The sequence below is a fragment of the Lingula anatina genome, chromosome 6 (genome assembly GCF_051362555.1).
Source record: "Lingula anatina isolate TDL-2025a chromosome 6, LinAna3.0, whole genome shotgun sequence".
Lineage (NCBI taxonomy): Eukaryota > Metazoa > Brachiopoda > Lingulata > Lingulida > Lingulidae > Lingula > Lingula anatina.
The window spans coordinates 17249046-17263011 of NC_141772.1; the positions used below are offsets into that span (position 1 = coordinate 17249046).

General features: G+C 38.1%; 1 protein-coding gene across 4 annotated transcripts in view; it reads left to right on the top strand.

The window, feature by feature from the left end:
- The first annotated feature begins 359 nt into the window (after positions 1-359).
- LOC106182065 (uncharacterized) overlaps positions 360-13966 on the top strand; it is a 99405-nt gene continuing 85798 nt past the window's right edge. The window contains exons 1-2 of one of the 4 annotated variants that reach the window (XM_087014453.1): positions 360-528; positions 1695-3096. In XM_087014453.1, coding sequence (XP_086870579.1) covers positions 2295-3096 — 802 coding nt within the window. In that variant the 5' untranslated portion in view covers positions 360-528; positions 1695-2294. Of the gene's footprint in view, positions 529-1586; positions 3097-9873; positions 9998-13135; positions 13411-13966 lie in introns of those variants that run through there. The other 3 variants (XM_087014455.1, XM_087014457.1, XM_087014456.1) reach the window with 3 other exon arrangements.

Sequence of the window (13966 nt, forward strand, 5' to 3'; positions counted from 1 at the left end):
CTATTAGTCATTGAAAGGACACAACATTACCTCACTTTGAACCGTATGTTTAACGACCCAACAATACTTGGTGCCTTATTAATACCTGTAATACCATTTTCGGCGAATTTAGGTGCCCGATTTTATTCTTCTTTTACAAACGTATTGAACGGTTATTTTCTTTACTTACACTTAGCGATCATTAGGTTTATATATTTGATTAAAGACGCGAGTAAACTCTTATGTATTAATCGAAGCCGTCATTCAGCGACATTGTCCCTTTGTGAATGAAAATAAAAGGCAGTTTTGCGATTAAGTTACGGAAGGTTAAGGCCTTTACTTATGTGAAAGCACCGGGCTGTGCGATTCTTACACGGGTGTGTTAGTCCATAGAACGGGGCATTTCATGCAAACCCAGTGCAAGGAAATCAAATAAATACTTTATTATAAATGTAGCACCTGCAGGAAAGGTGAAAACGATGAGCGGCCACGGAGACCACGGTGAGAAAATATGAAAGGCTTTTACCACTACAAAAACCAGAAAGCCAGGTGAGGTTGAACCTTGTTCCAGCTCCTTTAGTCTTTTAACTTCAGTGTCAGAAAATAAGAAGATTTGGGGGAAACCCATGTCCCTGTACATAGAATCGCTGCAGCATAGATGAGCCGTGTGTTACGTGTTGCCTGTAGTGAACACGTGAATAATTAATGCCCATACCACAACGGTATTAATTGATGATTTCAATTAACACTTAACATCACACAAAATCTGTATATGGGTGGTTAAATCTTCTGCAGAAGTACATTGTATACCTAGTAAAAATATTTCACAGCAGTGTCACTAATAGAGATGGGTCACAACATGTGTATATACATGTATTAAGACGGCATCATGGCACGGGAAATGTTCCCACTTGGGCACAAGCAACGTGGCTTATAGACAAAATTTAAAAGTCTTTTATCAATAAAACTGCCAATACTACGGAACTGTTCGGCAAATTTGTTAATGTCTTTACATCGGTTTCTCTTACTGGCGTAAAACTTGCAAAAATCGCTCATAATACTCAGGTAAGAACAGCCAGAGGGGAGGATTATTTGCTGAAGTCGCTGTCACGAAACTCAAATATGTACCAGTGAAAGCGAAATTACATTACTTAACATGCATTGGTTTACTCTGAAACTATAGGAAACTATACACTCTGTAGTCTGACAGGTGAATAAGAGCTGTTGTCTTTACCCGTATTTCACGTATTTGTATTTCCAAAATCCGACTTATCATTACATAACAAGGATTACAACTCGCGTTGGAATTAGCAATATGTCTTATTGGAATAGACTGGTACACAACAGTAACAATGTCATGAAGTTGGAGTAACTCCTTGCGTAATTTGCCCACCCTCGAAAATGAAATCCGGGCAAACAAGATTAGAGACTGAGTACCAGAAATTTAACAAGTGTTCGGAAAGTTTAGTACATATACATATTTACTATATTCATCATATACGCTCCATTAGTTTCTCCATTCAGTTCATTCATCGTTATAATGAATGCTGCTTAAGAAAGTAAGTCTCGAACTTAACAGGGAACGAAAGTTTTACGTGGAAATAGGTCATATGTAACGAAGATGCACGGCAATCGAAAAATGAATCGATCGCTTTTAGGACAGATTGTTTGAACTGGATATTCGTTGTTAATTAATGTACGACTCTCTGCTCCAGGTACCAAAAGAATGCACACTACCTGGGCGTTATAAAAGCGATGAAGTGATGCCAAGGCTGTATTGTGTGGAAGATTTCACGCCTTTGGGGTTATTTAAAGAACTAATCATTTCTATATTATTCTCGTGGTGCACCAGGGATTCTTTGGAACAAATAATTCGTCTTTGAAATTCCATGGAGGGTAACACAGCTACAGGGGGAAAGTAGAGAACGGAGTCACAATCTGCGCCCTATGGCTACGCCCTGAGTTCAAATGGCAATAATTATGAAGAGACAAATTTTATATGTTTTTTTTTACCAGATATATTCTTAACACTTGTTCTGATGGAAGATGGACCCCCTTCCGATGATATTTCAAGAACACAGCGACAGTAAGCATGAATGTACTCGTGTTGCATACATATATAGTAGATGTATGTATATTTAGCACATCTGACCAAGGATTAATGAAATATATGACCAACAGTCAGATATCAACCTGGAATTTTTGATCAAGCAACATAATGAAAATCCAGTTCGCTGGATAAATTAACAAACGCCTTGACTCGCACCTTTCGTACTGTGGACTTCTTAACCGTTGTTAAGTAGTATAGAGGCAGAATGCATCAAGATCTGCAGATAGACGATATAGGCGAAGAATGCTTTCACATCATTAATGACATCCAAAACCACGGGCATCATCATCATCACCCTCACCACCACCATAAGTATCAGAAGCAGATACCCCTCCTGGACGAACGGGGAAGAGACGTGGTCAGCGTGAGACCGACATCCAAACAGATTGACCTCACCAAAACCATTCAAGGACGCACGTCATCGTCGTCATTGTCAGGAGACGACTGTCTGCTAGGTGTGACATCAGCCCACAAAAACAGCGCAAATTTGTCGGATTTCGATGACATTAGTTCCATGACGGGGTACTCGGCGGGGGCTGACCGCACCCGGGGTGCACACGCCACCAGTCAGTTCGTTGACCGGCACTACGTGCCTGACCAGCGGCGCTTTGAACAGCTGATCCACCAAAATGTCACTGAAGACCTGTCAGACTTTGACGAACCTGAATACCACCCCCGCCTACCCAAACAGAAACACGAGTCAAAGAAATCTAAGAATAAAATTATCGGAAAATCCACAAGCAATAAAAAGACAAGACAGAATAAAGATAATGCTGCCGTGAGAAATACTGCTTTTGCCATCCCATGTGATGGGCTGCCTCCCATGGAAGATGTGTATGACCCCCAGTACCTTCCTGGCGGGGTTTCTTCCTGTAAAGTTAAAAGAAATCCAGGAGAAAATAATGATTTTCATTACCCTCATTACCCTCAACACCAAATTCGCAGCAAATATCATGGCGGCCCTAGAAACCACACGCAGCATGAAGACAGGAGTGAGACGTTTTTGGGTAAGTGACACTTGCTGTTTCTTATTTCATGAGCTGCATGAGTTACATATTACAAACAGTTTCTTATCGCATACAGTAGAATCGTCATTGTTTCAAAAGATCTTTGGTAGTTAAATTTTTAGTCATATTCTAGAGCGAAAGTTGCTCTTAAAGCTGCCCGAACTCTAAGCCCAATCTTGCATGTTCTTAATCTCCCGCCAGCACTGCGTGCAGCTTATCCTTACAGCTTATCCTCGGGCCAGTGCAGAAATACTCTTTAATGCCAGTTGATTAAACAAAATTGACAGACCAGAAAAAAATCGTGCTGACCTTGTGTCACGTGTCACAACACTTTACGCACAAAGGACAAAAACTATTATTTATTTTTGTTAACAACCATTCAAGACTGGTGATTGATCAAATATTTGACAACTGTTGGCACGTACACATATATCATTTTGGGTAGGGTTCAATATATTTGATATCTATTGTGGTAACAGTTGGTTTCAAAAATCCATTTATCGTAATTACGTGTTGTGGTCGACCTTAGTGCTGATTCCTGGTTAAAGAATCATTAAAAACTCCTAATACTACCTATAACCGTAATAACTATTCAAAGTGTAAATAAATGAAGGTGTCTGACTCAGACAACAGTCAAAACGTTTGAGTTGTTTTATAGCATAATATATCATATTTGTACATTTATTCTACGTATAGTAGAGCTTTGATAAGCTCTTTGTTTTACGTGACAAGGTGATAATTCATAAAATTACGTCTAAAAAAATTGGAAACTGCCTGGGAAAATATGATAGTTTCCATCATTTTCTGTTTGTGCTTATCACACAATTAATCGAAAATACTGGATAACTTTCGTTTACTTGTAAGCTAGGCGATTGATTAAAAAAAGAAGAACGATACATAATTTCTTGAGCATATCCAGTATTACTGCATGTGCAACCTTTTTATACCTAATATTTGGACTCTTCGTCTTAATGGAACAGTAAAGCTCATTTTATTTTCAATGTTAGTGTTTCTTTGAAGTTTCAATGATCTTTCCGGTGTCCAGGTCAATTAAGATGTTAATTGCACTGACCATCTCTGTATCACTATCGAGATGCACTCGTAAGGCAATTTGAACATTGTCACTTGATACTTGATCGTTTCTGTTATATTGGTTACAGTAGTTTAGTCGAGATGTCTATTTGCTCTCTTGTTGGTAATTACCCTCCGAATAATGCTATTATATAGCTGCCTCCGTCCACAGCATCTAAAAATGCTTTCATCCATCTCGTTCCAAAGTGTTTGATCAGCAAACATAGGGTTGGCTTGATTGATACTGGTCTATACATTAAACGTTAATAGTCCACTCCAGCAACCAAATCTTTGCTTGTTATAAACGCCATCTTTGATGAAAGCTAGATTATCTGTTGCGATTAAGTAACAGATTCCTCTGGTTCAATTCAACGTGAACTTGGATAATTAACCCTCTTTGTCAGATATCTGTGGGAAGGGTCAGATTTTGTGTACTAAATAGATCCCAACTTTGTTTTCTAATTGATCGTCTCCTGGTCTCGTGGTCAATGTGGTCTCGTGCATTGACCACGAGCTAGCTGCAGCTCCTTTGAGAGAAGCCATTAGACCGTCTGTGGGGATATGACTCGCGCTAAGTCCATCGCTGATCTTTCTTTCTCAGATACGTGTAGGTATGGCAGGCCTTCCACCAGACAGCTTCTTAATGTTAAGTTTAACATAGACAAACACACACACACACACACAAAGAAATAGATAAAATAAAATTAAATAAATAGATAAATAAATAGATACAAGAAATATGGGTAATTGAATGCGGTGTAAGTTTATTGCAAACAGATGAATTTTAAATTTGACAAAAATACATGGACATGCATATGGATAGATGAATAAATGAATAAAAATATAAAATTGAGTTAAAAGATAAAGAAATTGATCAATTGTATTTTGATTGCATGCCCTGTCTGACATGTTTCAATCCACAAAATTGACATTGTGAAGAAATCCTTTCAATTTTTCATTCAAACAGGGAAAACTAGCAATTTTTCTTTCAATAGAATATCCATTGGTACACCATTATAGGTAATATAACTGTCTCTTCATTTCCGAAATAAAAAGCCTGTATCTATAACTGTTTTTGTGGTTATCAGAACTGACATTGACTAACTTTAATTTTTGTTTAAACATTTCAAATTCTCTCCTGCATTCATTCTTTGCGTGCAATGTGGAATAATGAATATTTTTGATTTAAAAGTTAGTGCTTTCAACATTCTTGGGTCCAAAATGTCACGACCGGATAACGTTAAGTAGGACCAGTGCACACTAGCTGCAGCTTTGGTAACAACACGAGAAAGCGCGGGCGGCAGCTATGTGTTAGGGCTCGCTTTGCTGAAACTCATATCGTTTACTGGAGAACGGAAAATGGTATTTCGAGCTAGAGAGCGTACTTAGACCTATCAGAACGTTAATTTTCATACTTTACATCAGTGACCAAACACATTTAATATCTAAACACCCAAGGACTTGTTGGGAAAATTCTAACAGGGCATCCTAACAGTACTATGGTAGGCAGCAATGTCGATCACTGCATGTAACTGCTGCAACGCCGGTGTTTGCTGCAAATCTGACATTACAATATAATCAAAATAGAGCAAGATTGACTTTGCATTTTAACATGACCGAAACGTGAACACCGATACGAAAGATCCGACTGTTCTTAAATATATATTTTGGATATGTATATTTTACATATTTGAAATAAAGGCAGACGCGGAGCTACGGACAGGACATGTGACGAGCGGTTGTTCGTAAATGGATTCCTAAAGTCGAAAGCACAGATACGCAGATCTCTATGGTATTAAGTTATATGTAAGTTTTTATAGTTCCCTCTTGAAAATACAGTTGTGTGCATGAAATAACGTGTATATTTTTGTGACCAAGCGGTGGACTCGTGAACTGTGTATGTAATATGACGCGCCAAAAATGAAAAAACTATGTAAGTCATTTTATCGTTTTATAAGTAATCTATAGATATAATATAATAGATGTACTTGAACTTAATCTTCTTGTTTTGAGGATCTTAAGATATTTTGACAACATATGCGTACTATCCTTGAAAATGGTTTCAAGTAAAAAAAAATGTTGTCGTAAACGATAACGAAACTGTATGCGTAGAATGCGCAGTGTGAGGTCTCAGTCTTTTACACATTTATTTGTGTTGATGAATGCACAAATATGTTTTGTTGAGAGGTTATCACCTTTTGAAATCAATCGTTACACGGTATGTAAAGGTAAACATCAGAGCAAAGAGGGATGTTTTGGTGCTTCGCGTTCTCAGACCATCATTCTTTTATGAAATAAATATTATTGTCCAAGTGTGAGCAAGTCCTTAAGTGACGAGTACAAATGGGTTATTCGAGAAAAGACTGCACATTACAAAAGTTCTCTTGATCTAAAATTGTTTTCTAAACATAAACGAAGAGGGTGGAAAATTTTTAAGGGTATAGAGGCTAGATGGTGTATGGGGCTAAGGACACATGCCAACACAGTAGTTGTTTGTTAGAATTCGGGTAACAAATCAAAATTTTTGATGATTTAAGGGCGATAAATATTTATCTGTTTTTCGCTGAAGAAGGAGGAGAGAGTAGCATTACAGAACAGAAGAGGAACGTACAAGACGCTAATACACAACTACAGATCTGATAACGAAAACATGTATTTAAGTCGCAAATCACTTTTTAAACAGTAAAATTATCTATTATAATTTTGAATGATGAAGTGAGTTGACTTATGCTCACGCGATTATACTGGTACAATATGTGAAAGAAAGCACTTCATGCGGATGCTCTAACATCTTGGACATCTGAGCAGGAATGGCGGCGTACCGTATACTGTTCGTCCAGAGCGCACAATTTACCGCCACTAGTCTTACGCTGTTAGATGATTTCTAACTGATTCTACTTCATCTAAGGTTCCTTCTTTGTACCCACACGAACTTTCAATACTATTCAGTGCAATTTTTGTTTATTCTCTCCTTGAGTGTTTTAAACATTTTACCGATAAAATGCCACTCATTAAGTGCCTCAAGTTAAAATATGGTAGCCTACGAGTTCACGGGGTCACTAATGACACAGCATCTTTCGTTCCCTCCACTCATCTTGGCACTTACATTCCCATGCATGGTCAAGCGGGCTAATGGTCTTTGTATGCTACTGAGTGGACAACACTACATTTGTCCGGCTGGATGAATATACCTGCTGATTAAATCCCCTTACACTCTGTCACTGACAATGCCTAAGGGTTCAAATTGACCTCTTAAACCTCTGGTGATCAGACAAATTGGGTACTTTCGAGACACCTCGTGTTTTTTAACCATTAAATGTGAAGAAAACATTGATTGGTCTTGGCTTATCATATAGAGGGGTGTTTTCGTCATAAGTTCTATTGTGTTCAAGCCAGTTTCCAACTGTTTGTAATAACGTGGTTTGTAGAGGACATGTTCATCATAAAGGCGCAAATGTCTTACATAATTTTAGAAGACTAACCTTGAAGGTTTAGGCATGTTTAGTTTCTATGCCTTTTAGTCTACATGTCTATTGTCATTAAGCAATACGAACATCTTCACATCGAAACTTCTCATCAATTCTGGGGGAACAGTTATACCGTATGTTGACTGTGATTGACCGATCTTTTAGTGTCTCACTGGTTTATAACCATGCAAATGTAAAACGATAATAAATACATAATTTGGACCCTCCCAGGGAAGCTGATTGCTAGTTGACGACCACGAGGTCATTGAGTGCTTGTTTTGACAAGGTGATATACAGGGAGGCCACTCTTTAGTTCTCCAAATCAATTCATTTATTGTCTATCAATCAGAATAACACTTGGAAACAAAGAAAACAATCCTCAAAATGGGCCAAATACGCGACATGGATTGGCTTGTTTGAAGTTGGTGGGGGTGGGGGTGATGGGGGGGGGGGCTAAAATGGTTAGGACCTACTGTTGCTGTGGTTTTACTAATGATAATATGTAAACAAGAATAGGAGTAGGCCTATGTAGAACGTGATTCTGTTCGTGGGTTTACCCGCGAGCCATAGGGCAGTTGTTGCGATTGCGTAAGAATTAATCCCTCGAGGGGGTATTTTGGTTACCTTATAAAACAATCTCAAAAAGGGCAGCCCCTAATACTATTACAGGTTGGATATATTGCTAAATATATTGTGATATTTTCCACGCGGACGCGCAAGGACACTAGGCTATATTTGGGCCATTATTAAAATAAGAATTTATAGTGGAGCATATTAATTTATTGTGCGCTATGGTAAACTTTTCGGTTCCCATCTTTTGCTGTAAAAACGTTCGGGCTTTGTGTTTAGTAACACAGTCTCCAATGTAGCGCAGAATCAAACAAACAAGTATCAAAGGAGTTTCATTTCCTTCCCAAAAGCTTATAAATTAATATCCCCTGACTTTATTTTCGAGTGGAAAGGAATGTGAAGTTGTGATGTAAGATGGAAGTGATGTCCACATCTGCAGTGTTGACAAACAAAGACGCCTTCTTTCATATGGTCCCAGAAACAACAACCTGTGTTTTCTGTAAACACAAGATCGAAATGTTGCGCGCAACTTTGGATATTTATCACATGATACTTGAAACAACAAAACGAACGAAACGTGAAGTCATTTTTTAATATAAAAATTGGAGGCTTCCATATAAGAAAAGGTCCATTCTCATGAACCCCGTCGCCATGCCAAGGATAGCCCCATCCCCGATCAGTTCACATACCCGCAATCCTCAAGTTCAAAGCCGACCTTGGGTCACGTGGGACAGAGAACAGGCAAACCATGTTTGTTATTCATGACTTAGATAGCTATTCAGAAACAAAGTCTTTCAGCAAAATTCCGGAAACCATTGTATAATGTGAGAGCTGGCAATAAAGTGCTAAGCAACCGATATTTACCTTTACTGCGTGCACTTCTCCTTCAAGACAGCAGAGAGAGAGAGAGAGAGAGAGAGAGAGGGAGGGAGAAAAGCGGTGAACAGTTTGGTTCGATACAATTTATTGAAGGGATAACAACTCTTTGTACGAGATCCATGTTCAATTGTGAATAACAAATAGAAATATGACAAATTCTATTTTAAAACCAAAACGGCGGTCATTGCAGTTATTCTGAAATCTGTACTTGCCGTGGGACCACGTGACCTCCATAGATGTTTACCTTCCGTAATAATCCCTTAAGAGTTTAAGAAAATCATTTTTTTGGTCAAAATGAACAGTTGCTATCCCTTTAAGTTCTCTCATTCCTTTTATTTTTTCTCTTGTTCAGCCGTATTTCTCTCTGCCATCATTTCATCAGGTTCTACTACTTGGTGTCTGCGTACATTCTTCAGTTGACATGATCAAAAGAGCACGGTCATAAGGTTACAAGTGATACAAGTGAAGAGCTATTGAAATACAATTCTTTTATACTATATCTGGATTTTAAAAAGAGTACTGCGAAACGTAGTATACATTTTTAACTTTTAACGCAACCAACCGCCACGACAGGACCCAAATATAAGGGCGATCAATATGAACAGAAATTACTGCAACGGGGGTTTAAATATGTCTTCCACCTCAAAGCAGGCATTTTTCGCCTGCGTGTTTAGAACGGCATGCGGGTATATCAATAACACGGTCTCTTTATGTCAATCTGATAGAGTTCACTTCCAGTTGACGTTCTTACACGATATTTTGTCACTTTTGTTTATGCCTAGAGCTACTTCGCAGTGTTTGTGTTATGAACTTGATATTTTATGTGGTCAATAATAGATGCTCGTTTGCTCAATTGGATATTTTGCGAACTTTGGAAAAGGTTAACGCCTTTCAACAATGCGGTTTCCAAAGAGGTAAATTTGATCTTTGACTTTTCCTTCTCGGGTGTGATAGGGCTAAGGGTCAGATTTATGGTCTATTAGACAAAAATTGACGATGACGTAAGCCTTAACGTCTTAGAACGTCTTCAGATTTTGCAGATTTCTGCAACCTGCAGTCTGGTACAACAATGTTGGTTCGTCTTGTTTTTGTGTGTAACTCGCCGCTATAAAGTTAAGGTAAGTTCACTTAGTTTGTATTAAAGATGCAGTGGTACATTTCTGTCAATGTTTAAACTAAGGGAACGGTTTTTTTAAAAATTTTTTCTTGTGCGAAGCATGTGCAACAGAAAGATGATCTCTCTCTCTCTCTCTCTCTCTCTCTCTCTCTCTCTCTCAAAGTTCTCAATTTGATGAACATAGTGCAAAACGAGTAAAAGTGACTGGATAGAAAAACTACGTTTCATCACATGAACGACCTGAAGAAAACGCCCATGTTCCTGGCAGGTGCGTCCATCAGATGTATACCATCAATTCCGTTTAATTTACAGCTCAAATCGTGATATGGCACACTGAAACAAATGTCAATGCGTGATTCATTTTCCATCTAAATCAATAATCTGATAAATGTATGGCAGTTTCTTTGTTTTCTATCATTTTTATTTTGTATTTCTGTACTAGCAGGGCGAGAGCTGCAAAAGTGCTCATGTTTCACAAAAATTGAATAAGTTTTAGGACTTATTATGCGGTCACTTGAAATAACTCTAAAAGGGAGTTGTAGTCTTTTTTTAATTGAATAACAGCTTATCAAATATAAAATCCCACTTTTATCTTATGTTTGCTGTCATCGTTATTGACACTCTTTGAAATATTATTTTCCTTTTAAATATAATTCTAGAGATAAGTGTATAAAGCTATCAACAAATAACAAAAGTTATTTCAATTTGGTCATCTGGTTTACAGTTTCAGATCATATGTTAGTACGACTGGTGATGTCTACAAGACTAAATAGTTTTGCTCAAACATCAGTTTCTAAAATCATTTTGTTTTTTGGTCATAACACTGGTAAACTCCATTGGTCTTGGTCTAGAAGGTAAAGGAATAGTGAGAGAACTTGGTAGCAGTAAATTATTTTTAAGTGCAGTAGAGAACTGGTCAAAATTTGAAAAAAAAGTTCGTGAAGAGATTTTGGATTGAATTAGCACAGCCGGGCAACATTTTAGTCTACTGTAAAGCATGATAAATCAGTAGTAATCTTAAACTAGACTGCAACTGGCTAAAGCCAGTGGCGGAGGATTCCCCTGCAAAATAGGCGTGGAAATGCTCTTACAAGGTCATGTGAAGGTCACGGGTTAAATTTGATCCCATATTCTGAAAGAGCATGTGCGAATTGGGGGGGGGGGGGGGGGGGGTCAACAAAACATCACTTTTAGCCCACGTCAATAATTCTCCATGAAATAGCCAAATGACCTTGAAAATGAGGGTCAAGGTCAAATTTGACATTTGATTTGGGGGTTTTGGGTATATGTTTGGGGTAGTTTACTATAGCATGCTATGACCAAAAACCAGTGTTTCATGGAGAAATTGCCAAACTCAAGATTTCTGCAATGTCATAAATATTTAAAAATCTATATTAAAAAAAGTAATTAAGCAGTCGCTACCAAAGTACGGTTAACCTTAGATATATATATAGGGCATCATTTGCCACTATGATTGGGGCTCTGGGCTATCCGGTTCTTGAGATCTCGGAAACAAACCTTTTTTGAGCCCGTTTGCCCATTAGCGACCTTGACCTTGACCTACTTGCATAAAAGTAGGTCATTATCTGTGGATTTGGCTCAGTATCACTGGCCATAAGGCTCTTAGCCATATGGCTTATACTTTAGGCCTAATGGCAATTTCAAATTTTACAATTTTTGCCTTTAAAAGCCCCTGTGACCTTGAAAAGTAGGTCAAGGTCACTGAAACTGGTTCTGTGGCATATTCTGACCATAGGCTACCTATGATAATTATTTCAGATTTTTTGCGAAAAAAAACGCGCGGAAAGAATAATAATACTACCAAAAACAATAGTATTCCCCTATGGGGAATCCTAATAAATGCACCTATTTTATAAAGCGAAAGATACAGCTAAGGACTTACCCTAAACTAAAGTGAATCAAGATTTTGTTATTAAAATAAACCATTTTTCGATAGAATACTCTTTTGTAAAAAAGAATAGAGACAGATATCAGAGAATATTTGGTAGAAAACAGCTTCTGTGTGCTCTCAAACCAAGCATCTAATCTATGTAATCTACACCATTCTTCAACAGAGGTGCGCGTTAATCAGGCATGCACATAGTTTACATCAAAGAAGCCCAAGTTGTGGCTGCAGGTGCGTAGCCAGTGTCCACTAAGCCGTCCACTGTGCTGACTAGGGTCGATGCCTAGTGACCAGCGGGTCAATGTCTGTGGTGTTGTGGAATGCTCGCTGCATCTGGAACCAAGATCTAGACTGAGTGAAATGGTGCAGATTTGATGCGATCCTGGCGCGGCGTCGTATGAGTTAATAAGTAAAGGAAAGGCTTGAAAAAACTCCAATACATATGTACTTTGATACGCAATAAAGAGCTCACATTGTGTAACTTTTCGATTTGTCCAATTTGTAAGTAAATGATTGGGTGAGACATTAACAAGATGGTATATTATGATATATTATTTTTATCATAAGATAGATGTTTTTCGCTACCAGCAAAACTTTATAAAACAGGATAAGCCTAGATCAGTCCAGATTTAGTGCGAGATTAGTCCGAAACTGGTGCTTACAACAGACACGCTCTCGGCGGTTAGGGTTTATTAAACCAGTGTAAACGCCGCTCGATAAACCTATAGTATTGTTGTCGCTTCTGTCCTTCAGATTAATACCTAACATTGTGTAAGTATAATACAGAAGCGTGATCCCCAACCTCATAGCCACAACACACTCAAGGAGGTATTATTTTAAACTTTGTACACAGTTTACCACAGACAAAGGTTTGAGGGGCCGAATTGATGTTTTATAGAGCGGTAAGTGTGTTGCTTTTTGAGCCTACTGATAACAGGTAATGATATGTGTGTAGAGTGAAGTAACCGGGCTCGGAGGACAATGCAAGAGGGTGAATATTAGGTGCAAACTCGTTATCTGACGGAGAAAAATATTATTAGTATGAAGAGCGTGTTACGTTTATATACCAGCTGGTGTTTCTAGACAGGCTGAATGATGTGGACAAGTTTGATTTGGTGATTTGACAGGTTTTAAAAACTGTTTTGAACGTTTTTATGAAACGGATTTTTATGATTGAAAAAGTTTCATGCACGAAGTACTGATAAAACAGAATTTGATGCTTCTTCGATGGGCACAAAAGCGTGTTAAAAAGGAAGTTTGTAGGAAGAAGATGACCCATTCAAAGTGCATACGTGCTGAACAAGGTAGGTCTAAGTTGGTTAAGCATGAAAAACAATTCCGGGCAATCTTAAGTTATTTGTTTGATCTAGGAGGTTTTAGGAACAGGGCATATTCCCCACTTGTCTTTTTAGTGTCATTTCTAAGTATTCGGGCAAAATAGTCAACCAGCGAGGTGTACTATACACCTGCACCTTTATACAATAATAATAATAGTGATTTAATGTAGTTACACGCATCTATAGGAAGTATTTCACCACTCGCTACATTGCATTAATATTGCTTGTGATAGATAAATACTGTACAAGAGAAATTTTGAAAGTCCATGTTCTTTAATCTATTCTCAGAATACAACAACTGTATTCTCATTAGCAGTGGCGGATTTGGGGGAGGGATCAGGGGGGTCCTGAATCCCCTCGATTTCTGAAAAAAAAATTAAACCAATGGTACCGGACCCCCCCCCCCCTTAAAATAATCCTGGAACCGCGCCTGCATTAGGCTACAGTATAGGCTATATAGCATAGTTATTATCTCGAACAATGCAGAAACTACTCAAAACTAAACATGTAGACCACAGCATAC